Below are 27,950 nucleotides of genomic sequence, written 5' to 3'. Positions count from 1 at the left end.
CACTATCAGTTACAATATTGGTTCGATTAATATCAACGCTATCTCAAACGAAAATAAAATTGCTGCCCTCCGCTCTTTTGTTCGTCTGGTCGATTTAGACATCATTCTCCTACAAGAGGTCGAATCTGCAAACCTATGTATCCCCGGTTATAACATCGTTGCCAATATAGATGAGGCGAAAAGAGGCACAGCAATCGCCCTCAAATCCCATATACCTTATTCGAATGTCCAAAGAAGCTTGAACAGTCGTATTCTAACAGTAAAGATTTCAAATGCCGTTACAATTTGCAACATTTACGCACATTCTGGAACCCAGAATTATGCTTCACGAGAAAAACTGTTTAGAGAACAACTGCCTTTTTATCTCCAAAATTCCGCTGAACACATCATACTAGGTGGTGATTTTAACAGTGTTATTGATGCAAAAGATGCCACTGGCTCCAGTAGCTTCAGTCTGTCTCTCAAACAAATAGTGGACAATTTACATCTCTCTGATTCGTGGAATTGCCTCCATAGGAATATGATCGCATATAGTTTCATTCGCCCGAATTCTGCCTCTCGCTTAGATAGAATTTACATTTCAAGGTCGCTTGTTCCGCATCTTCGCACTTCGGAGTTGTTCGTTACGTCTTTTTCAGACCATAAGGCATATAAAATTCGCTGCTGTTTGCCAAACCTGGGTAAACCACACGGTCGTGGGTACTGGTCAATTCGTGCGCATATCTTGAACGAAGAAAATTTGGAAGAATTTGAACAAAAGTGGAATCGTTGGTTGCGTGTTCGTCGAAACTACGACAGTTGGATGTCGTGGTGGATACAATTTGCCAAGCCAAAAATTCGTAGTTTTTTCAGATGGAAAACTAATGAATCGTTCCGTGAATTTCACGCTACTAATGAGTTGTTATACCGTAGATTAAGAGAGGCATATGATGAACTGTACCAAAACCCCAATGGAATAACAAAAGTTAACGAGATCAAAGCGAGAATGCTTCAAGTACAAAGTCGTTTTTCAAAAGCATACGCACGTATAAATGATAGATTTGTCTGCGGAGAGAAAATTTCAGCTTTTCAAATTGGTGAACGTTACCGGAACAAAACTATGATCAGTTCCATACGCCACCAAGAACGCCAACTTACAGAAGTTTCTGAAATAGAAAACCACGTATACGATTTCTTCAAGAACCTGTATACTGAGCAAGAACTCAATAGTAGCGAAAATTTTCCCACCAATCAAGTTATCCCTCTAGATTCCGATTCGAATAACGCCATAATGGACGAAATCACGACTGCGGAAATCTTTTTTGCAATTAGGGAAAGCGCTTCTAGGAAATCCCCTGGGAATGATGGAATCCCCAAAGAATTCTACTTGAAGGCCTTCGATATTATTCACCCACAACTCAATTTGATAATTAATGAGGCTTTGAGAGGAAACATTCCTGATGAGTTTGTCGAAGGAGTCATAGTGTTGTGTAAAAAGAAATCGAACGACCAAACCTTGAAAGGATATAGGCCAATAAGTCTCTTGAACTACGATTACAAACTCCTTTCAAGAATTCTTAAGCAGCGCTTAGAAAATGTAATGGTCGAAAATAATCTTCTTACTGTGAGTCAAAAGTGTTCAAACTCTGACCGTACTATTTTTGAAGCAATCCATTCAATCAAAGATCGAATTGCAGAGCTCAATTGCCGTCGTATATCTGGAAAACTGATTTCGTTTGACCTAGATCATGCGTTTGATCGTGTTAGTAAGAACTTTTTAATGGTTGTGATGCGGAACTTCCGTGTGAATCCCAGTTTCATCGAACTCTTAGGGAAGATTATGTCCGCTTCAAGCTCTCGCCTTCTCATAAATGGAAATCTCTCTCCCAAATTCCCGATCCAACGCTCCGTTCGACAAGGAGATCCCATGAGTATGCACCTGTTTGTCCTTTACCTCCATCCCCTCCTGGAAAAGTTACGCACCATCTGTAATCATCCCCTGGACCTAATAGTGGCGTACGCAGATGATATATCAATCGTTATAACGGACATGCGGAAACTAAACCTCATCAAGCAAGCTTTTCTGGACTTCGGGCGATGTTCAGGATCTCTTCTGAATTTCGACAAATCGTTTGCTGTGAACATCGGGACTCACAGTGGCGCAAGAGATACTGTTTGGCCACAGGTATGCGAATCAGTAAAAATTCTAGGGGTAACTTTCTTCAACTCTCAAAGGCAAATGATTGATTTCAACTGGGGCGAAGTCATAAGAAAAACGTCTCGGTTAATGTGGTTATTCAAACCAAGGAACCTAACACTGAAGCAAAAGGTCATAGTTCTAAATACTTTTGTTACATCGAAGCTGTGGTTCCTAGCATCAGTGATAAATATCCCAAATCAAGCGATTGCACGGCTTACTTCGCTCATTGGAACCTTCATCTGGGAACGATACTCATTCAGGATCCCCATTGAGCAGCTCACGCTCCCAAATAACATGGGTGGTCTCAACCTGCATCTCCCGATGCACAAATGCAAAGCTCTACTGATTACCAGATTCCTTAAAGAACTACAACACACACCTTTTGCTAGCTCCTTCAATCACCACCTACAGAACCCACCAAACGTAACTGCTATTCCAGCCCTTTACCCATGCTTGAAGAATATTGCCAAGATGCTTGCCTACGTCCCTAGGAACCTCCTAGAAAATCCCACGACTGCAGCTCTTCACAACTATTATCGTGGGAAACTAAAAGTGCCAAAGGTTGTTGAAGAGAATCCTGGAAATAACTGGACAAGAGTTTGGAAGAACATCAGAAGCAAAGGACTAACATCAATGGAACAATCATTGTATTACCTGCTGGTGAACGGAAAAATTCCACATGCTGCACTCCTGTTTCGGCAGAACCGTGCAGACAGCCCAACGTGTCAGCATTGCCCCAACATCGAAGAGGATATACAGCATAAATTCACCGGTTGTCGTCGAACGACTGCCTTATGGAGACATCTTCAACCACGGTTGGAAACAACCTTAGGTAGGAGGATAACGTTCAACGATCTTCGGATACCACAGCTAGAAAACGTTTCCAGAAGACAGAAATCGCAGGCGCTAAAGTTATTTATCAACTTTGTAAATTTTGTTTTAGATGCCAACCACGATTTTTCAGTGGAATCGTTAGATTTTGTTTTAAACTGTGCCTAAATGTACATTGTGTATGCGTCTAGTTAAATAAAGTTCCAATAAATGTGTTTGAAAAAAAAAAAAAATTTTAATTTAAATTTAAATTTTAATTTTAATTTTAATTTTAATTTTAATTTTAATTTTAATTTTAATTTTAATTTTAAATTAAAAATTGACGATTTAAATTTGAAATTCAAAACTAAAATCGTGATGGTCAAATTATAAGCTCGCGTGAAATAAAGGCACTTCACATTATGATTGTTACATGGAGGACTACAAGGATTTCATAACATGAAATCCATATTCACCAAAACATAATACTCATGTTCAGTATAATATGATATTGATATGCTCACAAGTTGAATTCTACTAGATCGAAATGGTATATTTATTTGCAATTCAATCAGAATGCATAAGTATTTCATTTTGATTCCGTGTGAAATACTCATTACAATCGTGTGGATTGATGATTGATTAAAAAATTAAAATTAAAATTAAAATTAAAATTAAAATTAAAATTAAAATTAAAATTAAAATTAAAATTAAAATTAAAATTAAAATTAAAATTAAAATTAAAATTAAAATTAAAATTAAAATTAAAATTAAAATTAAAATTAAAATTAAAATTAAAATTAAAATTAAAATTAAAATTAAAATTAAAATTAAAATTAAAATTAAAATTAAAATTAAAATTAAAATTAAAATTAAAATTAAAATTAAAATTAAAATTAAAATTAAAATTAAAATTAAAATTAAAATTAAAATTAAAATTAAAATTAAAATTAAAATTAAAATTAAAATTAAAATTAAAATTAAAATTAAAATTAAAATTAAAATTAAAATTAAAATTAAAATTAAAATTAAAATTAAAATTAAAATTAAAATTAAAATTAAAATTAAAATTAAAATTAAAATTAAAATTAAAATTAAAATTAAAATTAAAATTAAAATTAAAATTAAAATTAAAATTAAAATTAAAATTAAAATTAAAATTAAAATTAAAATTAAAATTAAAATTAAAATTAAAATTAAAATTAAAATTAAAATTAAAATTAAAATTAAAATTAAAATTAAAATTAAAATTAAAATTAAAATTAAAATTAAAATTAAAATTAAAATTAAAATTAAAATTAAAATTAAAATTAAAATTAAAATTAAAATTAAAATTAAAATTAAAATTAAAATTAAAATTAAAATTAAAATTAAAATTAAAATTAAAATTAAAATTAAAATTAAAATTAAAATTAAAATTAAAATTAAAATTAAAATTAAAATTAAAATTAAAATTAAAATTAAAATTAAAATTAAAATTAAAATTAAAATTAAAATTAAAATTAAAATTAAAATTAAAATTAAAATTAAAATTAAAATTAAAATTAAAATTAAAATTAAAATTAAAATTAAAATTAAAATTAAAATTAAAATTAAAATTAAAATTAAAATTAAAATTAAAATTAAAATTAAAATTAAAATTAAAATTAAAATTAAAATTAAAATTAAAATTAAAATTAAAATTAAAATTAAAATTAAAATTAAAATTAAAATTAAAATTAAAATTAAAATTAAAATTAAAATTAAAATTAAAATTAAAATTAAAATTAAAATTAAAATTAAAATTAAAATTAAAATTAAAATTAAAATTAAAATTAAAATTAAAATTAAAATTAAAATTAAAATTAAAATTAAAATTAAAATTAAAATTAAAATTAAAATTAAAATTAAAATTAAAATTAAAATTAAAATTAAAATTAAAATTAAAATTAAAATTAAAATTAAAATTAAAATTAAAATTAAAATTAAAATTAAAATTAAAATTAAAATTAAAATTAAAATTAAAATTAAAATTAAAATTAAAATTAAAATTAAAATTAAAATTAAAATTAAAATTAAAATTAAAATTAAAATTAAAATTAAAATTAAAATTAAAATTAAAATTAAAATTAAAATTAAAATTAAAATTAAAATTAAAATTAAAATTAAAATTAAAATTAAAATTAAAATTAAAATTAAAATTAAAATTAAAATTAAAATTAAAATTAAAATTAAAATTAAAATTAAAATTAAAATTAAAATTAAAATTAAAATTAAAATTAAAATTAAAATTAAAATTAAAATTAAAATTAAAATTAAAATTAAAATTAAAATTAAAATTAAAATTAAAATTAAAATTAAAATTAAAATTAAAATTAAAATTAAAATTAAAATTAAAATTAAAATTAAAATTAAAATTAAAATTAAAATTAAAATTAAAATTAAAATTAAAATTAAAATTAAAATTAAAATTAAAATTAAAATTAAAATTAAAATTAAAATTAAAATTAAAATTAAAATTAAAATTAAAATTAAAATTAAAATTAAAATTAAAATTAAAATTAAAATTAAAATTAAAATTAAAATTAAAATTAAAATTAAAATTAAAATTAAAATTAAAATTAAAATTAAAATTAAAATTAAAATTAAAATTAAAATTAAAATTAAAATTAAAATTAAAATTAAAATTAAAATTGAAATTGAAATTGAAATTGAAATTGAAATTAAAATTAAAATTAAAAATTAAATTAAAATTAAAATTGAAATTAAAACATGCTCCGAGTTTTTTATTAAATATGTTTCGTCCAGCTTTCATTCGAGGCAAGAGTATGGTTGTAGTAGTGAACGTCGACAAAAGTTCACTACTACAATCATACTTCTTGCTCGGATGACAGCTAGAATGAAAACAAGCAGCATAAAATCTATGCCTAACATTTGTCTAACAGCCCATAGTAAAACATGTCTAACGTTAGTCTAATGTTAGACTAACAAACATGTTTCGAATTTGCAACATGTCTAACAAAAGTGTGTCATATCTGTCTAATTTTAGACTAACATTAGCCAAAAGTGAGACAAAAAGTTAGCCTAACATGCTGGCCAGTTAGTCTAACATTAGGCTAATGTTAGGCTAACCCTCCGTACTGGGATTACTCACCCCTGCTTGCTGGCGAACAGCGAGCGAAAGCTCTCGCTCGCTCATCGAAACGTCAAAATATTCGCGTTTGCAATCGGTTTCACACGTGTTTTATTCATTTCCTTAAATTTATTGGTATTTTTAGGAAATTTAAAGTGTTTAAGCTGAATAACTGGTTACATCTTTGTTCTGTAACGGTAAGCATACCATTTGGATGTATAGTTCGGCGAATTTCAAACGATAACTCTTGCTTTTCAGTCGCAACGATGGCCACAAGTCTCGCAGCCCAGCTGCAGCGTTTGGCTGCCCCACAGACATCGTTGCTGTACGACAAACGAAAGCAACCGTCGATCCTTTTCGATGCCAGCCAGGCCGCTTCCAAGGATCGGGAAGTAATCTACGACATCGGCATCAGCGGGCTACACGAGCTCATTCAGTTGAATTCAGCATTTGCCCAGTTTGAGGATACGCTGTTTGATAAGACTTCGATCGATTTACAGCGCCTGGTGGAGAATAAGGAATTGAACCAGAAGTTGGACACCAACATCCGGAAGTTTTTCTTCCATGTTTCGCCGTATTTTCTGCTGCAACCGGCACACAAGTGTCTGGAGTGGTTGATTCGTCGTTTTCAAATTCATGAATTCAACCGGGAGGATTTTGTTCGGTTGATTCTTCCCTACCATGAAACGTTGATGTTTGTAAGATGTGTCCAGATTTTGGCCATGCCGGGTAAAAATGATCCGTTGTACTGGTTGAGTGGAGTGAAGAAGAGCGGAAGTCCTTTGGCGAAAAAGGCAATCATCAATCATGCTGTCGGGTATCCGGGATTTTTGAGGAGTTATGGAGAATTTTTGGAACGAGCAGTGCAGGAACTGGACAGTAAAGCGAACGTTCTACAGGCCATGATTGCTTTCTATTGCACAATAACAATTGGAGTGTTGGACGCAGTGGACTCGGTTAATGAGAATTTAGTCACTTCCATACTGAAGACCCTCACGAAGGGTTTAAACTCAAAGGCAATTGATTTCACTGCCGCCTGCTACATGATAATCGGACACCTGGTCACCAAGGCAAGCTTAGCGAAGAAAGCACTGGAAACCTTTCTCACCCGGCTTTGTGTTCTGATGCATCCCTCCCTGGAGGGAGATGCTGCCATGGTGATGGTGTTAATCACAGACACTCAGAAGAAGCAGCTGGGCCAATTCTCCGATAGTTTGGTTGCATCTATTTTGGGCGCAAAGTGGCTACCATTTGCTTTGGCTCGGATCAAAAAGGATGGCGTCAATGTTACACCGCTGTTCCGAGCGATTTTGGAGAAATGTTTGAAGAAGATTTGCCAACAAGATGAACAGCTCGAGACCTATGAGAAATTCTGCGAAGGCTTACTGCTCGGGATAACACTGGATGCGAACGAATCCGAAGCTATTATACAGTGAGTATTTGCCTATTCGAAATTCGGTGTTCGAAAGCAACAGTTAAATTCTAAAAATGCAATGCGCCTGATTCCCACATAATTTGAATTTTTGTTTGCGTGATTGGAGCCACAAAAAGTCACTATGTTTGTATTTTAACCATTTGTTTACAATTGTAGATGCGTACTGGATTCGTATTTCCATAAAAGCAACGCTCCGGTAATGAACGCAGCCGCCATGGACGACAAATCCTCGGAAATCATTAGTCTGGACTCGGAGGAGGAAGATTTCGAACGAAAGGACGAAACCGTCACCCGTTGGTATTCGGCATTCTTGAGGCGGCTCGAGACTCAGTACCCGACCGCATTCGACAACGTTGTCAAACGGATTATGAAGGGCCAAGGGAATTTTTCACAGAACAAGAGAAATGCTTTGCGCAATATTCTTGGATTTTTAACGCAAGCTTCGTACAACGAAAACGACACGAACATCTTTGAAAGTCTTTTTCATTATGATGCGGACCGTAGAACGGATGCGGTACGATACTTGGTGGATAATTTCCAGAACATCAGTCTTAAAGGCGATGGCAACTGCGAATTGCTGAAGGACAGCATCAAGGAACGATTGAATGACGACAACTGGGAAGTAGTTGCAGAAGTTCTGAAGCTGGACACTGCGGATTTAATCAAACTGATAGGGAAAGATGAGCTCATCGACAAACTGATCAAAATAAGCTTGAAGTGTATGAAAGACTTGCAGCGATGGGAAGCGGTCACGTCGAAGGTAATCGACGTTCTTACGGACAAAAGGCTCTACCAAGGCACAAATCTGAATAAGATCATAATCGCTTTGTATCCCTTCCTGTTTCCGTCGGAAGATGATGAACTGGGTGCCGAAATAGCCCAAAAGGTCCTTGCGTCGGATTTTTCCCGCAAGCACAACATCCTAATGCTGTCGATGAATAAAATGGACAACGTAGACTGCGAATCGATTCTGGACACGCTGGAAGCGATGCTCGGCGAAGGCCAGAACTTCCACTCCATTCAGGTGTGCTTCAATGTGCTGTTGGTAGCCTCGTCCCTTCCTCAGGATGCACCCGTCGCCCTGGCCACTCGGGTGTTCAACTTCGTGATCCGACTGCTGAGTGGGCGCTTCAAATACGCTCCTTCGTCCAGTTTGAGCTGTTTGAAGTACAACCGTTTACCGATGGACATTCACGTGATTGCCACCGGGTATTTGATCGATCGAGTTCGGTTCGCCGAGGAGGGCCAAAATTATTCCCGGCAATCGGCGTCGTTCAGTTTGCAGCTCAAGATTTTCGGTTTGTTGACGGAAAAATACTTCAGCATGAAGGCAGAGCATGGCGAATCCAAAAAGGTGTTCGGTAAAGAAATTAGCAAGTTTTTGAAGCGGTTGTATCCGCAGTCGGAGCAGCGGGTGGAGTTTTTGACTAGTTTCTATGCGGCACACTTGGTGGAAGGCCAGGTTACCGGGAGCCACATGATGGCGGTTCAATCGGAGATGCAGGTCAGGACGTTCCGGCTGTTGAATGCAATGCTGATGCAAGTTGGTAAGTAGCACAAGAAGTTCTCATGATAGGACCTAACATATTTATGAGCATTTGTTATCCTTTTTCTTGGCTTAATGTCCCACTGGGTTAAAGTCTGCGTCTTAGCTTAGTGTTCTATGAGCACTTTCACAGTTATTAACTGAGAGCTTCCACTGCCAATGATCATTTTGCATGTGTATATCCGTGTGGCAGGCACGAATGTACTCTAAGCCCAAGAAGGAAGTCAAGGAAATTTCCATTACAAAAAGTTCCTGGACTGAATGCGGATCGAACCCGACACCCTTAGCAAGGCCACGCTACAGCTATGGCTAAAGTGGCTCATTTGTAATCCGTTGGAAATAAATAAAAATTTCTTGCTTGGTTTCGTATCCACATTCGATCGACAGTGTAAACTGCCGTAATTAGCGTTGTCAACCTTCCAGATTTATCCAAATTTTTAGGTCTCATTTTACAAAATATCTGCAAGACCCAGACAAGGTTTTTCTCAGGTTTTGTAAGGTTTGTCCAAAATTTGTAATGTTTTTACGCGATCCAGACAAAGCTTCAGCTAAATCATTCAGATTTTTCGAAAATTGATCTTGTGCCCCTGGTCGTAATCAAATGCAAAGCGCTGTAAAAGTGTCTTTTTACTCTTTCTTATTATTGTGAAAAAGCTAGTTCTTCACTCTTCACTCAATAAAAGTATCCCTCTGAGATGGCCAACAAATGAGTCTACGTAGTTTATGGACAGCGCCTATCAACCCTCGAGCAGTCGCGTCTTCTACCATCTTCAGCGACACCACGTTCACGTGGTGTGTGTACCACAGGCGTGCATTTTTCAGGGTGCGTGTACTCAGAACACGACGCCACCACTCCCGGGTCAAGGATTTCGCTAATGAAACCCCTCGTCCCAGGCAGGTAGACTGGAGAACTTATTCAATTCAAAAATACTTCTGCGTCACAGTTCGTGCCCAATATCAATATTTTGTAGCGGTAGTAGCCATTTGGGGTAACGAAGGCAGTGATTTCTCTAAAAGGTAGTGACCACGGTGTACAACATTCTTCTTGTTACAAGATGCCATGCCAATGACAACATTCTAGTTATTTGAACGCTTGCACTAAGTCTGTTTTGCTAAAAAATCAACAGCCATCGAGGTGCGGCAGTATCTCTTCGTAATGAGTGACGATTCCCTGGAGGAACTTTCATAGGAATCCTGAATTATGATCTCCTCTAAATCTAAAAGTACTCTAAAGAACTCGGAATGAGTTCCATGATGATTTCAGGAACTGTTGGGACAATCCCGGAAGGACATCTTCAGGAATCTCAGCAAGAAGGGAATCCTGAATAAATTTCTGGAATAAGGAGCTTTCTAAGCAATCTCAGAAGGAGAAATCTCAAAAGGAATTCCTATAGGAATCTTGCAACTCCGAGAGGAATCCTTGAAGCAAGTTCTAGATCAATTTCAGGAAGAACTCCTGGAAGAATTTCGGAAAAAAGCGTGGTGCAGTTTTAGTATCAAACAGGTGCGTGTCATGAATTGCCCTCCCCCTGGATATTCGATCTTGACGCGATGGGAGGGCTTAACCCATTAGCACTTTAGCGCCAGTTATTCACCACCGCTTGGACATTGAGCTAGATATATCTGGTTTACGAGTTTAGTGCAAGTGAAGGAATCGGCCGTAAGTGCTAATGAGAACCAAAGGAGTATCCGTTGTGCATTTATCACAAGTCCAAAACAAGTTATAATTCAGCTTGCATAGACTTAATCTTTGCATTCTTTGAATTTTCTCAAATTTAACAATAATTGTTAAATTTAATGTAACGCAAGAGTGGGTAGGGGAGGTCTCTGCGTTACACTCATCGTTCATTACTTGAATTCGATAGTACACAGGATAGGGGACGCTAGGATAAGTTGACTTACTGTTGACTGTTTACTGTTGATTTTAGGAGTTTATATTTGTAATTCTTATTTTTATAGGTTTTGTTGGGATGAATATATAAAAGTTGACAAATAATCATTATCATTTTTATTTTTGACACAAAAATCAGTTGACTGAACTTTTTTGTTTTTATATCTTAGGCGGTATTATATCACAGACCAAAAAAGCAGGAATTTAGTTACATGTTTCTTACATGACGGTTAACAATATTAATGGTTACGGTGGATATAGTATTACTTCGGACTGAGATGATCACATATACGCATAGAAGACAACTAGCGAAATTAGGAACACAATTTGACACAATATAGACTATATTTTGACATAAAGGGTTTGACTAATTTCTTTACAACATCGAATGGAAGCTCAAAAAGTGTTATCTAACACTAATATGAGAGTTATTTGGGGATGATGCAAGCGGCGTCGGTGGTGTAGTGGTAAGCGTGGTTGCCTCTCACCCTCTGCCCCTATGGTGTCTCATCAATCAACTGTCCGATGCTACCCCCGCGCTAACTGGGTTGTCTTCCAAAGGACGGTAAATGCAAAGCTGAACCCAAACGATCAAATTTTTGCCACCATAGAAACCGAAGATGGAATCAACGCTGCCCTGGCCTATTTCAAAAACACACTTCTGGATGCTGAATCAGTCGCTGTTCCTCAAGTCGCCCCTCGTCGATACGCTGTAGCTGAAATCTCCGAAGACACCAAACAACTGATCCGGCTGCGTAACCTACGGCGTCGGCAGTGGACGCGTTCCAGGGACCCGATGCTGAAAGAAATAGTTCTATCTCTGAACAATCGCATCCGTGACAATTGTACCAACGCTCGGTACAGCAAGTTTACGGAAACCCTGGTGTCAATGGAACGCGGCGACAACAGAATTTGGCGTCTCTCAAAAGCTCTGAAGAATACGGTGAAGTACAGTCCTCCTCTGCGAAGTGGTGGCACGTTATATGCCTGCCCCCAAGAAAAAGCTACATTGTTAGCCGAGAATTTTGCCAAATCGCATAATAACCAATCGGTCGATGATAGGGACACAGTCGATGCTGTCAAACGTTCCATCGAATTGATTGAGCAATCAATGCCAGCTGCCGACAACTCTTGGATTGTTCGTCCCAAGGAAATCGCTATTACTATTCGCAACTTGAAAGTCAGGAAATCGCCTGGCCACGACGGAATAAGCAATTGGCTGTTGAAGCACCTCCCTCGGAAAGGTTTAGTGGTCCTCGCCAAAATCTTCTCTGCATGCCTTAAACTATGCTACTTTCCAGCTGAGTGGAAACACGCAATAGTAGTCGCGATACCGAAAGCGAAAAAGGATGCAACTGTTCCTTCAAATTATCGACCTATTAGCCTTCTTTCAACACTAAGTAAACTCTTCGAACGCGTCATTCTGACCCGCATCGATAGACACTTAGAAACCGCACGAATCATCCCACACGAACAGTTTGGCTTTCAAAAAGGACACTCAACTAGTCACCAGATCGTACGTTTGGTTAAGCAGGTCAGGCGAAACCTACAACAAGGCAACTCTTCGGGTTTGGTCCTACTCGACGTAGAAAAGGCGTACGACTCGGTTTGGCACGACGCGATTCTGCACAAAATGCATGTTGGAAACTTCCCTGTGAGACTTCTGAAGATCATTCACAGTTTTCTGAAGGATAGGACCTTCCAAGTCTCGGTAAATGGTTGTGCCTCGGAGCGGATGCAAGTTCCATTTGGCGTACCGCAAGGCTCCGTATTAAGTCCTACGCTGTACAACATTTTTTCAGCCGACATTGTGCAAATAGAAGGAGTACAATACTACTTTTTTGCAGACGACACTGGATTTCTCGTGTCACATCGGGATGCCAATGTAGTAGTTGACAAGCTACAACATGCTCAGGATTCTATTCTTGAATACCACAAGAAATGGAAAGTCAAAGTAAATCCTACCAAATTTCAAGCCATCTTCTTTACGCGTCGTCGGAGCCCAAGGTACCTGCCTCAAACTCAAGTTTCCTGCAATGGTGTCGACATTCCTTGGTCCGCTACGGTTGGATACCTCGGCGTGTGCCTGGACCAGAAACTCAACTTTGGTTGCCATGTGACCAACAGCATCCGGAAATGTGATACCCTCACAAAAACTCTCTACCCGCTTGTCAAGAGGCGCTCTCGGCTGCATCCTACTATCAAGTTGCTCCTTTACAAAACCGTTTTCCGGCCTACGGTGGCGTATGGGTTCCCTGCTTGGTTTGACTGTGCACAGTGCCACCGGAACAAAATACAAATCAAGCAAAACCGCCTTTTAAAGATGATGCTGGATTTGCCCCCCTTCCACCCGACCGACGAGGTCCACAGGCTTGCCGGTGTGGAACGGTTCGACGACTGGCTCCAGAGGCTGGTTCCTAAATTCCTGCAAAGCTGCTCTTCCTCTTCGAATCCTCTCTTGCAAGATCTGGCCGTGTAGTATTGTGATATTAGTTTTAAGCTTTCTTCTCTGTCCCATTTTCGTATAAGTTATTTCGAAGGTTTTTTTGTATGTATTTTCCTTCCCTGTCGATTTCTGTAAAGTCTCTGATAAACATTAAATGTAGCTTTGTTTGATGTTATTGCTGTAAGGAATTCCGTGTCACAATGTAAGGTCTTTATAAGAACATGTTGTATTGGATTAGTTTACAAAATAAAATAAATAAAAATAAATAAATTTTGAGTGATGGACCGAAAGTTCTAGAAAATATTGTGGATTTGGCATCTTGTGGATTGGTTTCCAAAATATCATCATGGACCATGGATTAAACTACCAGAAATGCCAGACAAAAAAAATATCTTACTTATTCTGGAATTATGTATCTTTTGTTAACTGCCAAAAGATCGTGAATCGATAAACAAATGGATAAGAAAATAAGCGAGATACACTTTGTCTAATATCACTTAATCAGTCGAAAATATTAGCTCCGAGGTACTTGGTATTCATGGTTATGGTGTAAAAAGGACAAAAATAATATATCTACTATGCTAATCAGTTTTGGAATTAGCTAGTTATTTTGGCTGTCCAGTTCTTGCATTTTTCCCACAATATATAAATTCAAAGCTCTCATTTAATATATTGTTAGTTTTCATAGAATTCCTGTTTATTTGTAATTTGTTATTTATAATTTTATTGAAAACAATAATCTGCTAGTATTCACTTTATATGAGGTCAGCATTATTGATTGAACAATAATTTCCCATAGACTGGTCAAAAGCTTATGCAAGATAACAAACGAATATAATAATAATAAAAAAGAATTTATTGAAATACTCCTCGAAAGATTTCTCAGTAACCAAATGTCCAATCGAAATAAAATTTCAGGGCCTTCTACAAGGATACTGGAGCTTTCCTTTGTGCTAAGAGAACCCAAATCGGTTGACAGACGGCTGAGATATTTATTATGATACACTTGGTCAAAAATCTCTCAAAAGTTTAACCTGTATTTGAAAGATATCTCGATAACCAAATATCCAATCCTAATAAAATTGTATAGGGTTCTACAAGGATGTTATAGCTTTCATTTGGTGCCAGGAGAACCGAAATCGGTTGACAGACGGTTGAGATATTTATTATGATACACATGGTCAAAAATCTCAAAAAGTTTAGTTGTATAAATCCTGAGTACTCTTCGAAAGATATCTCTGTAACCAAATGTCCAATCCTAAGAAAATTTCTGAGCAATCTACTAGTTGTAGCTTTCATTTGGTGCCAAGTGAACCCAAATCGATTGACACACGGCTGAGATATTTAGTTTGATACACTTTGTTAGAAATCTCAAAAAGTTTAGTTGTATAACTCCTAAGGGGGGTGAGGGGCTGAGGGTGACGGGTTCGATTCCCGGTCGGTCCAGGATCCTTTCGTAAAGGAAATTTCCTTGACTTCCTTGGGCATAGAGTATCTTCGTGCCTGCCACACGATATACACATGCAAAATGGTCATTGGCAGAGGAAGCTCTCAGTTAATAACTGTGGAAGTGCTCATAGAACACTAAGCTTAGAAGGAGGAGAACTCAAATCGGTTGACAGACGGCTGAGATATTCATCAATATGCTAAATGTCAAAAATCTCTCAAAAAGCTAACCTATATGACTTCAAAGTACTCGTCGAAAGATATCTCGGTAACCAAATGTCCGATCGTAATAAAATTCAATAGGGTTCTACTAGGATGTTATAGCTTTCATTTGCAACTAAGAGAATCCAAATCGGATATCAGACGGCTGAGAAACGTGCGTGACTTTTTTTTGTAACATACGCACACACACACACACACACACACACACACACACACACACACACACACACACACACACACACACACACACACACACACACACACACACACACACACACACACACACACACACACACACACACACACACACACACACACACAGTGGGTTACCCACACACACAGTTTTACCCAGTGGGAGTGGTGATACCCAGTGGGAGTGGTGATTGTCGGATTTGCCGACGATATTACGCTCGAAGTCTACGGTGAAACGATCGAGGAGGTGAAGTTGACTACCGACCACTCGATCAAGGTTGTGGAGGCGTGGATGCGGTCCAGAAAACTGGAGCTGGCTCACCACAAGACAGAGGTGACGGTTGTTAACAACATGCAGTCGGCGCAGCAGACGGAGATCAGTGTAGGAGAGTGCACTATCCTGTCGAAGCGCTCTGTCAAGCACTTGGGCGTGATGATCGACGATAAGCTTACCTTCGGTAGCCACGTCGATTATGCCTGTAAAAGAGCCTCCACAGCTATTGCGGCACTGTCCCGGATGATGTCCAATAGCTCAGCGGTGTACGCCAGTAAGCGCAAGCTTCTGGCTAGTGTTGCTACGTCCATACTTAGGTATGGCGGCCCGGCGTGGGGTACCGCGCTAAGTACTGAATGCTACCGACGGAAGCTGGAAAGTACTTACAGGCTTATGTGTCTGAGGGTTGCAAGCGCGTACCGTACCGTGTCTCACGACGCTCTCTGTGTCATTACTGGTATGGTGCCCATCAGCATTCTTATCAGTGAGGATATGGAGTGCTTCGAAATGCGCGGCACAAGAGGCATACGCGAGACTGTCAGGATGGCCTCTATGGTCAAATGGCAGCGCGCGTGGGACAGTTCCACCAAAGGAAGGTGGACCCATAGGTTGATACCGAGGGTAGATAGTTGGATTAATAGGCGCCATGGGGAAGTTTCATTCCACCTGACACAGGTCCTTACAGGTCATGGTTGCTTCCGACAGTATCTACACCGTTTCGGGCATGCGGATTCTCCCGAATGCCCAGTGTGCAATGGTTTAGAGGAAACGGCGGAACACGTGTTGTTCGTGTGCCCGCGTTTTCGCACAATGCGTGACCGCATGCTTGCCACATGCGGGGAGGACACAACTCCGGACAACTTGGTCCAGAGAATGTGTAGGGATGAGATTAGCTGGAATGCCGTTTCAACGGCAATCACCCATATCGTCTGGGAGCTACAGAGGAGGTGGCGCGTGGACTCGGAGAATGGCTAGTCCAGATGCAGTACAAGAGGTGGTCCAGGGGTTCGAAGTCGGCTTCGTAGGTCATACCGGTGCCCTGCGGTCGAGATCGACCCTTACAGCGATTAAGTGGCCGCGGAGAGGAAGTCCCGGTAGCGGTGCTGTCGTGGCGTCGGTCTACTGGGTTGGATCTGAGCCCGCGGTTGGAAAGGGGTCCCCGGCAAGGGACGGGGTAGGTGAGATCCTGCTGTCTGCAACCTACGGGTGCATCTGATAGGGCCTGAAGGGTAGTGATACCCTTCCTTTGCGGGCAGGTCAGATCGGGTTGCACGTGGGCATCAGTTCTTGATGTCCGCTCAGCAGTAGGGCGCGGGCGGGGTTGACCCTGCCCGCCTTCCGAGGACAAAGAGAGTGGCGAGGACCACTCGGGAAACTGGCTAAGCGCCAGCATGCTATCGTGATGGACTCTCCAGTGCGAGTCATCGATGTTCGTTGCTGCTAGGCTACGGCAGCTAACCTTGAGGGTGCGATATGCACTAGCCCCTCTCTGAAGCAATACCTTCTTGGTGGTTCCGGAGAGACGTAGGGTTTGGCGACCATAGGAATGTGTTTTAGTGGGTCGATGAGAGAGTAGTCCTGGCTTCTACCGGCATTGTAGAAGACGGCCTCATCCCCACACTACCCTAACCTTCCTGTTAGGGTGTCTGATGAGCAGATTTATCCCCCTATGGTTTAGAAAAAAAAAAAAACACACACACACACACACACACACATACATACACACACAGACATTTGCTCAGTTGGTCGAGCTGAGTTGATTGGTATATGAGACTCGGCCCTGCGGGCCTCGGATCGAAAGTCGGTTTTTCGAGCGGTATTTATACCCTTCTTATGGGTGTAAGAAGGGTAAAAACAGTATTTTTAAAAACTACTACGACCTAATACTAATTACTACACACTTTGCTCAAGTTGACGACATCGTCTAGTCCATCGTGAGTATTGGTCCTAGTAGGGGGAAAGTTGGGAAAGGGTCCAGGCTTTGCTATTAGCTGTCCTGCAGCTCCACCTGGCCACTCTTCAAAAAAAAAACAGGTGCGTGTCATGAATTGGTCAGATATTTGGATGATTTTCTTGTTAAAAATCTCGTGAAGTTATTGTAAAGGGCATCTTTGTTGAGCATGAGCATGAGCATGAGCATGATTGACCGCCCGCGGTTGCTCCTCTGTTATTGCAAGGACAGCTGCATTTACACAATGAACCAACAGATAATGCTTGGGACTAGCCTTTTCTTCATTGTGTAAATGCTGGCATCCCAATACTTCTTTAAAAAGCAATACCAGCGCCGGCCGCGTCCGAATGCAGGTCAATTAAGGATAGGGAAGGAAGTGATGACGTGATTCTCGCTTAGGCCAATAACCGAGGAATTCTCTGCGTTACTACGAGTAATCACTAGGAGTTTGGATACGGGAAGGATGATTTGTTAGGGGCTTTGTTTTGGTAAACAAATTGCTACAATCACCAGACCGATTTTTGTTTTGCTACGAACGATGCACTCGCGAAAAATTGAATACGTCCTCACATACGCGACATGCCAGGGAATAATGTCCACCGCACAATCAATTCGAGAAAACAAAACCGCATCTACTGCTAGCTGGCGTCGTACGGCTGATCCCGGATACCACACTCACGCCCCGATCACTGTATTTTAACTACCGGATGGCTTCCAGACATTTTGTTTTTTTTTTATTTCAAAAATAGTTTGCGTAAAACGAGGTTCGCGAAAATAAAAAACGAAAGAAGCACACATCAACACCCGTGAAATTACGAAACTGTACTCGAAGAAACAGAACACGCGAAATTATGAAACTCGGCTCGAAGAAATCGACGCGGACACCGTGGTCTACCTGTCACTGAATCGTACGGTAATCTTAATCTTTCTAAAAAAGAGATGCCTTGCCGTTTTGATCGCTGCTTGTAAATCTGAAATAGAAAATAGTATTAAATGGTGATACGTTCACAACAGTTTTATTTTTTGTAAATTGTGTTATTTACACATAGGACAAATTTACCTGCATTCCTCTGAAACAAACGGTATATTAGCAGTGAAAAACAAATTACAAAAATAGAATAAAAACAATTAATAAACAAAAAAAAACAGTAAAAAAAGTAAACCAAATCTTGATCCTGCATTTAAATTAACCAGACTGGAAAATAGCAAGATTAAAATTTGGTATAATATGGTAGATCTTACGCCGTAACGCACCATTCCAAGGTGATCTACCCACGTTACGGGTTCTTTTTTAGAATTTAGGCAATTGGTACAATTATAGGAATTATAACTGCTTTCATTTTCAACATAGATGTTTCCTTCTTTGCTGCATAGGCTGTTCTTTCGAATTGCACTTTTCAGGAAATTATCGGCATCACAGCTGTTTACTTTTTCAACATAGATTTCCCCTTCTTTTCTACATGGGCTGTTCTTTCGAGTTGCAATGTTTAGGTAATTATCGGCACCACAAGCACAGGTATTTAGAAATACACATGTTGTTGTGGAAGTTTCGTTTTGGCTATGAAAATTAGTTTGACACTTGTAGGACCGGTACTGATGTTGTAAGGGCGTGGCAAACTAGATGTTGGCCACACGTAGTAATCCTACATTATAGAGATGTGCGGAGGCGGCCATCGTGAGCCAATCGAGCAGAGAGAACTGCCAAAGTGTGAGCCAAATGAACATGTTTATCGTTTGTAGGAACGGTATTGCAATCGACAATAAACGTATTACAAATATTTATTTTTTTATCGAGAATTTGATGGCATGTAAATTTAGTAAGAAGATAATATTTAATTGATTCTGCTTTCAAAAGCGTACACTGAGGATACTGTTCGTATGCTTTTCATAGTTTGCATCTTATGAATCAGTAATTTTTATTTTTTTCATCATTTCATAGTTCTCGTATGCTTTTCATACATTGAAAAGCGAAATCCATAAGACTTGTCGTATGAAAAATCTCATAAGAAGCATCGTATGAAAATAATAAGATGTGTTATATGAAACACCATTGCTAAAAAGCAACAGAACCTTTTATTGGCTTCTAACCACGTCAACTTTCGAAGCGTCAATAGGCGTATGAGTAAAGCACGCACTCGTCAACCTTGACGTTCCTGGTTCGATTCCAGGTTGCGATTTTTTTAATTTGTGTAAAATATTTCATAAAAGTATGTATGATAGTCATACGACATAATTTCAGATTTTATACATTAACGGTATGGTTTTCATACGTGATTGTTAGGAAATTTATACAGTAACAATATGACAATAATAGTTGGCGCTTTGAATCCAAAATCATAGTTCGTAACTATGATTTTCGCAAGAAATTCTTGTGGCAAAAAATCATAGTTGATTCGTATGATTTTCGGAGTTGCAGTATCCTCAGTGTATGTATGCTCATGAAGAAACTTTTGTCGCTGCTCTTCTCGAAAAAACTTTCATTGCTGCTGTTTGATTCACTTCTGCCGATTTGATTCGCGATATGGTCCACTGCACGAATTTACGCTGGCCTGCTTACTCCCACAGAAAATTTGACGTTTGAGCGGTGCCGACACCGCTCAAACGTCAAATTTCGTGTGGAAGTAAGCAGGCCAGCATAAATTCGTGCAGTGGACCATTCTTTGCAATGCATTTCAGATTTCTTCGATTGCGTTGTTATTTTTTTTTTTTGAAAATTTGGGAGAAAAAGTTCGAGTATAATTAGCAAACGTAAACAAAACAACTTGCACCACAATAAAGTCACGCAAAAAGTTTGAACATCCAGCTTTGTGGCAAATGTTTGAAGCTGTTGTAAACAAAACAAACAGCGTTGCCAAATCGACATATGTAACTTCCGCTCATCTCTATGTAAATTGTAGAGGATTTCTAATCACACGAATACTCGCGACATTGACATTTTGTGGCGCAAAAACAACACACTTCTCAAAAATATTTTTTTTGGAATATAAACACGATTGGGCTGATATTTTTATGCAACTAGTGTAGTATTATCCAGAATCATTCTGACCATAGAATGTGCGTTGTTTTCTGCATCATTCGACCAAATTAACCCGATTTACCCTATGTTATCCAAGAACATCCGCGCCGGGATGAATAAAATTATGCGTGCAAAGGTAGCGTTTATAAATGACGTAGGCTATATTCTCACTTAATATTTCTTTCATTTCATCTCAATGCTCATAATTTCCCCTTTGGTCTATCCAAAGTGAGTATTTCTATACTGAATGATTCCAATACAATCACACACATGTTGTTCAAGTTTAATCATTTTTATTGACTGTTCGGCCCTCAGAACATCTGGCATGAATAGCCTGAGCAATAAGTAACGTAAAAAGCATTTGTTACAAAATAAAAGTGCTCGACACACTGTTCAACGTCGGGGCACTTTAGGGTAATAGGTACAGTCGATACAAAACACGAATGTGATATCCTCTGTTCTAACACAGCCAGTCACAAGAACGTTGCAGTTTTGAAGCTTATCCACATCCAAGCTTATTGTAAAGGGCATCTTTGTTTTCAAAAAAGTAGAATGTGAAAGCCAGCATCTTTAGAAAAGTTTTTAACATCACAGAAAAAGCAACTTTTTGCAAATAAAATGTTTCGAAAATCCACTTCACAATTTACTTAATTTTTGATTTAGTGTGTTGTTGCTATATTTAGTCATTATTCGGCCTATTCGGTATATTCGGCCGAATAAAACATTTAATATTCGGCTAAACGAATATTCGGCAAAATCCCAATAGAAAACTTACAAAAGAAAAGTTATTCAAAACATGATTAAAATACTTAAAACCCTCTGGAAAAAAGGAGCTGCATTTGCTGCAGGAGTATTTGAAGAAAGCAGAGTTTTCAAGTGCCCACTACATATATCGATTGTAAAGCTACAACACTCGGATCGGATTGGATGCCAGAGAACCGTAACCATACAAAAAGACTGGTTTAGAAGAATATATTTTGAACATGATCAGATCAGAGTTCCATTCAGAAGTACCTCTTGCGGTCCTTACAGATCGCAGAGGACAAGCTTTTTCTTATCTGTATAGTTCATTAATACACGCATTACTTCCCTTCCGAAGGAAGAACTCATTTTTTGTGAGTTTGTCTGGAGTGGGATTCGATTTCAGGTCCTCAGCGTGATAGTCAATTGTTCTAACCATCACACCAGGTCCGCTCTCAGGACAAGCTTCTTTTAAAGCAATTCATACTGCCCCCATTGGCACAACAGTCCCATGTGAATAGGAAACCCAGCCAATATGGTACTGTTATGCGAATATGGGCAGCATAGCTATGGTATAGCAGCACAATGGAGGGCGTTGTAGTAAAAAAATCACGCCCACAAATTGGAGTACCAATGAACGCGAGTGATCCATGAAATGTGGTCGCAACCTGTCGCAACCACATCGGTACAGGTTGCTGAGCTTGTTGGGCAGCTTTTTTTGTCTGTAGTATTAACGAGATTTTTAACCCTAGGCTAGTTCATCTCGGGACCCACGTTTTGTTTCTCTTCCGAAAGAAGAACTCACAATTATGTCGGGAGTGGGATTCGATCCCAGGTCCTCTACGTGATAGTCTTGTGTTCTAACCACCACACCGTCCGCTCCATTGTTGAGCAGGGATGCATGAACACGCAAAACTTTGCGAAATACCTAACACTGAAATATGTTAAGAAGGTCAAATGGAGATTCCTCATCTGACACATGCCAATCAATCAACTCATGACCATTTCTGCTCGAGTAGAGTTAGGTTAGGTGCAATTCTAATTAAACTTTTCCATGAACTGTACTGCCTAAATCTTCTATCAAACCGAAACCTCTCAAGGACGCAATATTCTAACTCTAATATTAACGGCGTAAAACTGTTAGTACCACCAGTTTTTTCGATCGTTTAATATGAATATAGGTGGTACTAGTGCTCTCACGCCGTATATATGAGAGTTAGAACATGGCGTCCTTGGTGATAATTGTAGGAAAAACACTAATCTACAATGATGATGATTAACCTGGGCTTGTTAGGGGAATATCTGTAAATAAAAAGAAAATTGCGTTAAGTACTGTTCCTTTGAATTCCACTAAGAATTTGCATCCTTTGACAGATACGTATTTCGACCTCAACTGTAAGGTCGTCTTCAGTGTCTTGTACACAAATACAGTACAAGACACTGAAGACGACCTTACAGTTGAGGTCGAAATACGTATCTGTCAAAGGATGCAAATTCTTAGTGGAATTCAAAGGAACAGTACTTAACGCGATTTTCTTTTTATTTACTAATCTACAAGTTTGCCGAACATCACATTTCAATATTATGCTTCTGAACTGAGTTATGGACAAATGAGTCAAACGGTTGCCAAGTGATCGAAAACATCCTTGCTTGAAATAATGTATAAGAAAAGGTTCAACATATGTACTGTTGATGTTATTCTAAATTATAGCATGCTCGAGGCACGTCACGTAAACTCACCACTGTATAATGTATAATGAAAGCAGCAAATTCGGGTTCACAAAGACATAACTATTTCATAAATCATACAAAATATTCCAAAACTACACTTTTCAATAAAGTAACATATATAACTGATGGTAAGCCAGAACAAGACAAAATAAAACAAAACAAAAATACTCGAAGTTTAAAACCACGACAACTTATTGACAACTTGATAAAGAACCTAACAAATTACATAGACATTAGTAAAAAAAAACATGTTCCCACTTCCTACCGTAACCAGTTTGCAACAGTGTCTTCTTGGATGCCACCCCATCCGTGCACGTCTGGTTAACTGCTTATCAGAAGCATTATGTTGTATCCTATCCAAAGCCTAGTTTAGTAGTTTCAGCGAGGTTTAGAGCCAAATATCTCCAACTAATTCAACTCCATCTTCCTACTACAGATTTCAACCTGAATCCGGACATCCTGGCGAACGTGCTGCTCGGCCTGACCTCCGAGCTTTCCGTCATCCGCGAGTGCGCCCTGAAAACACTGGAAATAATGTGCTCCGGTGACCGTTGCACTCTTGATCCACCGTACAAATCGTTCCTGAAGAAGCTACTCAAACGACGCGAAGAGCTCGCAATGGACGGCGAGCAACTGTCGCTGGTGATGTTTACGGTGTTTTCGTACGATCGGAACGGTAAACTGCTGGGCAACGTGCTGGCAGATTTGGTGAATAAAATCAACAGGGAGGACACGCCGGAATATGTGGCCGCAGGGTTGCTGGACATCCTGAAGCTGCTGGACGACGAGGACATCTTCGTCCAGGTTGTTGGACGAGGTGTGCGGATCCTGAAACGGGCTGCCAGTGGATCGTTGGATGTGTTTGAATCGAGGCTGTTGAAGTCGTTGGTGGCGAGAATCAATCCGAACACGAGCAGGAATCTGACCCGGGACGATCGCTGTCGGGAATTTGTCCACATGGCATTGCAGAATCATCTTCCGTTGCGGTGCTTCGAACGGAAGCACGTTTCTACGTCGATTTTGATGATTGAGGCGATTAGTGAGGAACTTTTTGCAACTTTCTCGGAGGCGCATGCTGCGGAGATTATTAAGTTGGTTGTGGAAGCGGCAACGCTGTCGCAGAACCCCGAAACGAACAGTGCTGCCGGAAAGTTGTTTAAGGGATTGAAATTGGATGTTTCATTGGTGCTGGACATATTGGAGTCGATGAAGGTACCTCATCGGACCCGCAATGAAAAAAGGAAGTCGAGGGCTTCTCTGGTACCGACCGATTCGGTGTTCTCATCGACGGAGTGGAAGTGCGGAGTAACATTGCTGGAACTACTCCAGAACAAAAAGCAGTTCATCAACAAGGTGCGACTAATTCCGAAGCTGTTTGAGATTCTGAAATTCTGTTTGGATTTTGAAGAACAGTCTGGCGTTGAATACGTCAAACAGATGATTCTGTCTCTGCTGTTCAACTGTTGTGTTAGTATGGAAGGCAAACCGGAAAAGGATTCCAGCATTGCGCCAAGCACTTTCAAGGTGGAGCTAATTGTGCAGTGTATTCGTGCGACTCAGAATCCGCAAACCCACCATCACGCGTTGTTATTGCTAGCTCACGTAGCTCATCTGGTGCCGGATCAAGTTCTGCACAACATGATGGAGATTTTCACGTTTATGGGTTCGTCCATCGTGAGACATGACGATGTTTACAGCATCCAGATAATTTCGAAAATAATTGAAACAATTATTCCCACTTTGGCCATGGAGAAGTCTGGAAAAAAGGAGGAGAAGGTTGTACCTATTCTGAAGATTTTTTCAGATGTCATTATGGACGTGCCGGAACATCGTCGCATTCCACTATACACAAAACTGATCGAAACCTTGGGCGCCACGGAACATCTGTGGATGTTCCTGGGTGTCCTTTTGGAATCGGATGTTATGAAAGGTGGCAAGAAGGCGGACTTGGATTCCAGTAAGAAGCGACACAAAGTTGAGTCGACTGATTCACAAAATTTCAGTAAACGTTTGGAGATCGGTATGAACATCGCCAGAGAATTTGAACCCCGAGTGGTTATGGAAACTTGCAACCAACTGTTACAATACATTATGGAGCTGCCGGTGCAGATCGAGACGAAGGAAGATCGAATGGAAGTTGACATAACGGATAACGGAATCTTCAGTGTTGCGAGTCATACAAATAAGGAACTGCGACATTATCGTTACTCGACAAGCGCGTTTGTGGCAGCGTTGATTCGATCGACTGAAATCATCAATAAGATTGCTTTGCTAGATGAGAAGGAAACGGATGCGATGAGGATTTACTACCGGGAGCTGATCGTCAGCAGTTTGGCGTATATAAATGTGGTGGCAAAAATTGTGGAAAAAGCTCGCAGCGAAAACGACCAACGAGAGCTGAATTATTGGGAAGTTGCATTGACCAAGTGCTACGAAATTCTGGACGGAATTGTTTCCCTGCTCGCTCCCATGATGATGATAACCGTATTTGGAGGTCTCTTGAAGCATCGTTTGTTGATCATCCGTATGAGAGTGATCGACATTTTCAACAAGAAACTACAATATGAGCAGAGCTATTTCGACGAAAGCCACCATCCTAAACTGTTGGATCTGTTGGGGCCACTGTTGGCACTAGTCCGCGGAATCCTCACCGAGGAAAATGTAGTTGGAAGTCACTCTGCACGATATAAGATCGCCCAGGAAGCGTATCTGTCTTTCAAGCATCTTTCAAAATTGCTGGCTCATAAGTATCCAGCGGAATTCAAAGCGGCCCTCACCGGATTGGTGGAAGAATTGCACGACTACAAGAAGGACCCCAATTCTTCCAGGTTAGCGTCGTTGATTCTATGTATCGGCGAGGTTAGTGTCAACGTCGGTGCACACTCGATTCCATTCCTCCCGAAATACATCCCGATGTTGACCAAATTCGTTGCCATACAAGTTCAGAAAGAGGAACCATTTGATATACTAACCAGCAGTATCGTGACATCAATCTTGAAAATAGTCGACTCTCTGTCTCGCTTCCTGAGTCCCTACCTGAAATCGATTATCGTTGGAATTGCCAAGTTGCACGCAAAACTCGGCGATAGTCAAGATCCTCGCCTAACCAACATCTCCAATCGCCTGGCTCAGATTTGGGAAAAACTTGGCTCTAATGTTCCTTTACGGCTGCTCATCCCGGCCATCGAAGATAGTTACTCGACGGTTGTTAAGGATGGCTCATTGGACGCCATCGGTCCCCTCATGAAGCTTTTGTCCAACTCCTTCAACAGCATCCAAACCAGCGAATTTAACACCCTTCAATCAGAACTGGCTGATTTCTTCCTGTCGGCGCTCCAGTTCCGCTGCGACAACTCGTCAAGCGCCAAATTCCTGCCGCAATCGGTCGACATCGCCGAAGAGCATGTCATTAAAGCCTTCGTCGTATTGATCCTGAAACTATCGGAAAGCACCTTCCGGCCACTGTACTACAAAGTGTTCGAATGGGCCAATCGCGACACTTCGACGAACGATCGCGCAATCACGTTCTTCAACCTGTCTAGTCACGTGGCGGAGGCCCTCAAGCATCTGTTCGTCCTATTTGCAAGCGAACTGATCACAAACGCTGCCCGGCTTCTCGATGCCACCAACGCTGCCAAGACTACCGACGAAGAAGATCTGTTCTTCCCAGTACCCAGCAAGAACGTCACCCTCATTCGCTACATCCTTCGAACCTTGTTTAGCATTCTCGTCCACGACAATCAGAACTTTATCAACTCGGTTCGGTTCGACACACTGCTGCAACCCATCGTTGATCAGATGGAGAACACGCTCGTCTTTGAGGACAACGAAATTCGTGGATTGGTTGTAAACTGCTTGGCCCAGATGGCGGTCGCCGTTGCGGACGATACCCTATGGAGACAGCTCAATCACCAAGTCCTGCTCAAAACGCGCAACAACGATCCGGAGATAAGGTAAGATAAATGCCACTAATCGATCAACCTATCAGTAGACCTTAATTCGCTATTCCCGTTTCCCACAGATTGTTCGCGCTGGAAGCGTGCACCGAGTTGGCTCGCAAGATTGGTGAGAACTTTGCGCCCCTGTTGCCGGAAACCATTCCGTTCCTGGCCGAGCTGCTCGAGGATGAAAATCAAGCGGTGGAGAAGGCCGTTCAGAAAACGGTCCGCGAGGTTGAGAAAGTCACCGGTGAACCGCTGCACAAGTATTTGTGAGCAGAGTAGGCTGCGACATAAAGTACATTTGACAGTTTGGAATAAGTTCAATTTTCAAATAAGGTGGACAATAAACCTGTCAGTTGATGTGTTTAAAAAGTGCGTTCTTGTTGGCAAGATTATTTATGAAAAAAGACAAGCCTGGGGTAACTGTCACCAAATAGTAAGTACCAGTTTTATATACGTGTTGTTTTGAAGACGGGCTACTTCCGCTACTCGGCGATATTAGAACCTTTTCTCCGTGGTGTCTTTCTTACGATGTCCGATTGTATCCTGTAAATCGGTCTTGACGATAAATGACGATACCTTTGTTAAACATGTTTGAAAAATATTAAAATTTTCGCTTAACACTAGTCCTACATTGGTGTCATTATGACCTAGAAAACCACGTTGAGTGTACCTATAATATTGCGTCAGCGGGGGTGAACTAAGCTTATGTACGAAGAAGGTTAAATCTTTTAAAACATGTTCGAAAGGATTCCTGGAAGTGCACAATGTGCCATCACAACTTATGCACACGCACCAATATACATAGTAGGAGCAGTGTGCATTGACGTTGACCCAACTACCACTAGGCTTACATGTTGTATGTCTAATTGCACGCGATACCAAGAAATTATATCACCTTTTACACCCCAGCCAGGGTTACTTCGTCACTAACTGTGTGTTGTTCTTCAAGCCCGAGATTCATTCACTCCAACGGATACAACAGCATCACGTTAGATTGACTGGTCTTGAGATGAT

At 39.5% G+C, this 27,950-nt stretch overlaps 2 protein-coding genes across 2 annotated transcripts in view; both read left to right on the top strand.

Annotated features, from left to right (window-relative positions):
* The first annotated feature begins 6,165 nt into the window (after positions 1-6,165).
* LOC109407734 (HEAT repeat-containing protein 1 homolog) lies at positions 6,166-27,308 on the top strand. Its single transcript, XM_029852861.2, has 5 exons — positions 6,166-6,298; positions 6,360-7,533; positions 7,693-9,083; positions 23,429-26,945; positions 27,014-27,308. The coding sequence occupies exons 2-5, from the start codon at positions 6,368-6,370 to the stop codon at positions 27,204-27,206; spliced, it is 6,267 nt and encodes a 2,088-aa protein (XP_029708721.1). The 5' UTR covers positions 6,166-6,298; positions 6,360-6,367; the 3' UTR covers positions 27,207-27,308.
* Positions 27,234-27,950, top strand: part of LOC115255085 (proton-coupled zinc antiporter SLC30A2) — a 150,292-nt gene continuing 149,575 nt past the window's right edge. The window contains exon 1 of the mRNA XM_062850201.1: positions 27,234-27,369. Coding sequence (XP_062706185.1) covers positions 27,293-27,369 — 77 coding nt within the window. The 5' untranslated portion in view covers positions 27,234-27,292. The remainder of the gene's footprint in view (positions 27,370-27,950) is intronic.

The sequence above is a fragment of the Aedes albopictus genome, chromosome 2 (assembly GCF_035046485.1).
Source record: "Aedes albopictus strain Foshan chromosome 2, AalbF5, whole genome shotgun sequence".
NCBI classification, from domain to species: domain Eukaryota; kingdom Metazoa; phylum Arthropoda; class Insecta; order Diptera; family Culicidae; genus Aedes; species Aedes albopictus.
The sequence above is the reverse complement of the archived record's forward strand: the minus strand, read 5'-3'. Positions and strand labels throughout refer to the sequence as shown.

Excerpts from the sequence above, each read along its gene's own strand:
- LOC109407734 (XM_029852861.2), top strand. The coding sequence starts at position 6,368 with ATGGCCACAAGTCTCGCAGCCCAGCTGCAGCGTTTGGCTGCCCCACAG. Across the intron at positions 7,534-7,692 it reads GAATCCGAAGCTATTATACA|ATGCGTACTGGATTCGTATT; the intron begins GTGAGTATTTGC and ends TTACAATTGTAG. Across the intron at positions 9,084-23,428 it reads TGCAATGCTGATGCAAGTTG|ATTTCAACCTGAATCCGGAC; the intron begins GTAAGTAGCACA and ends TTCCTACTACAG.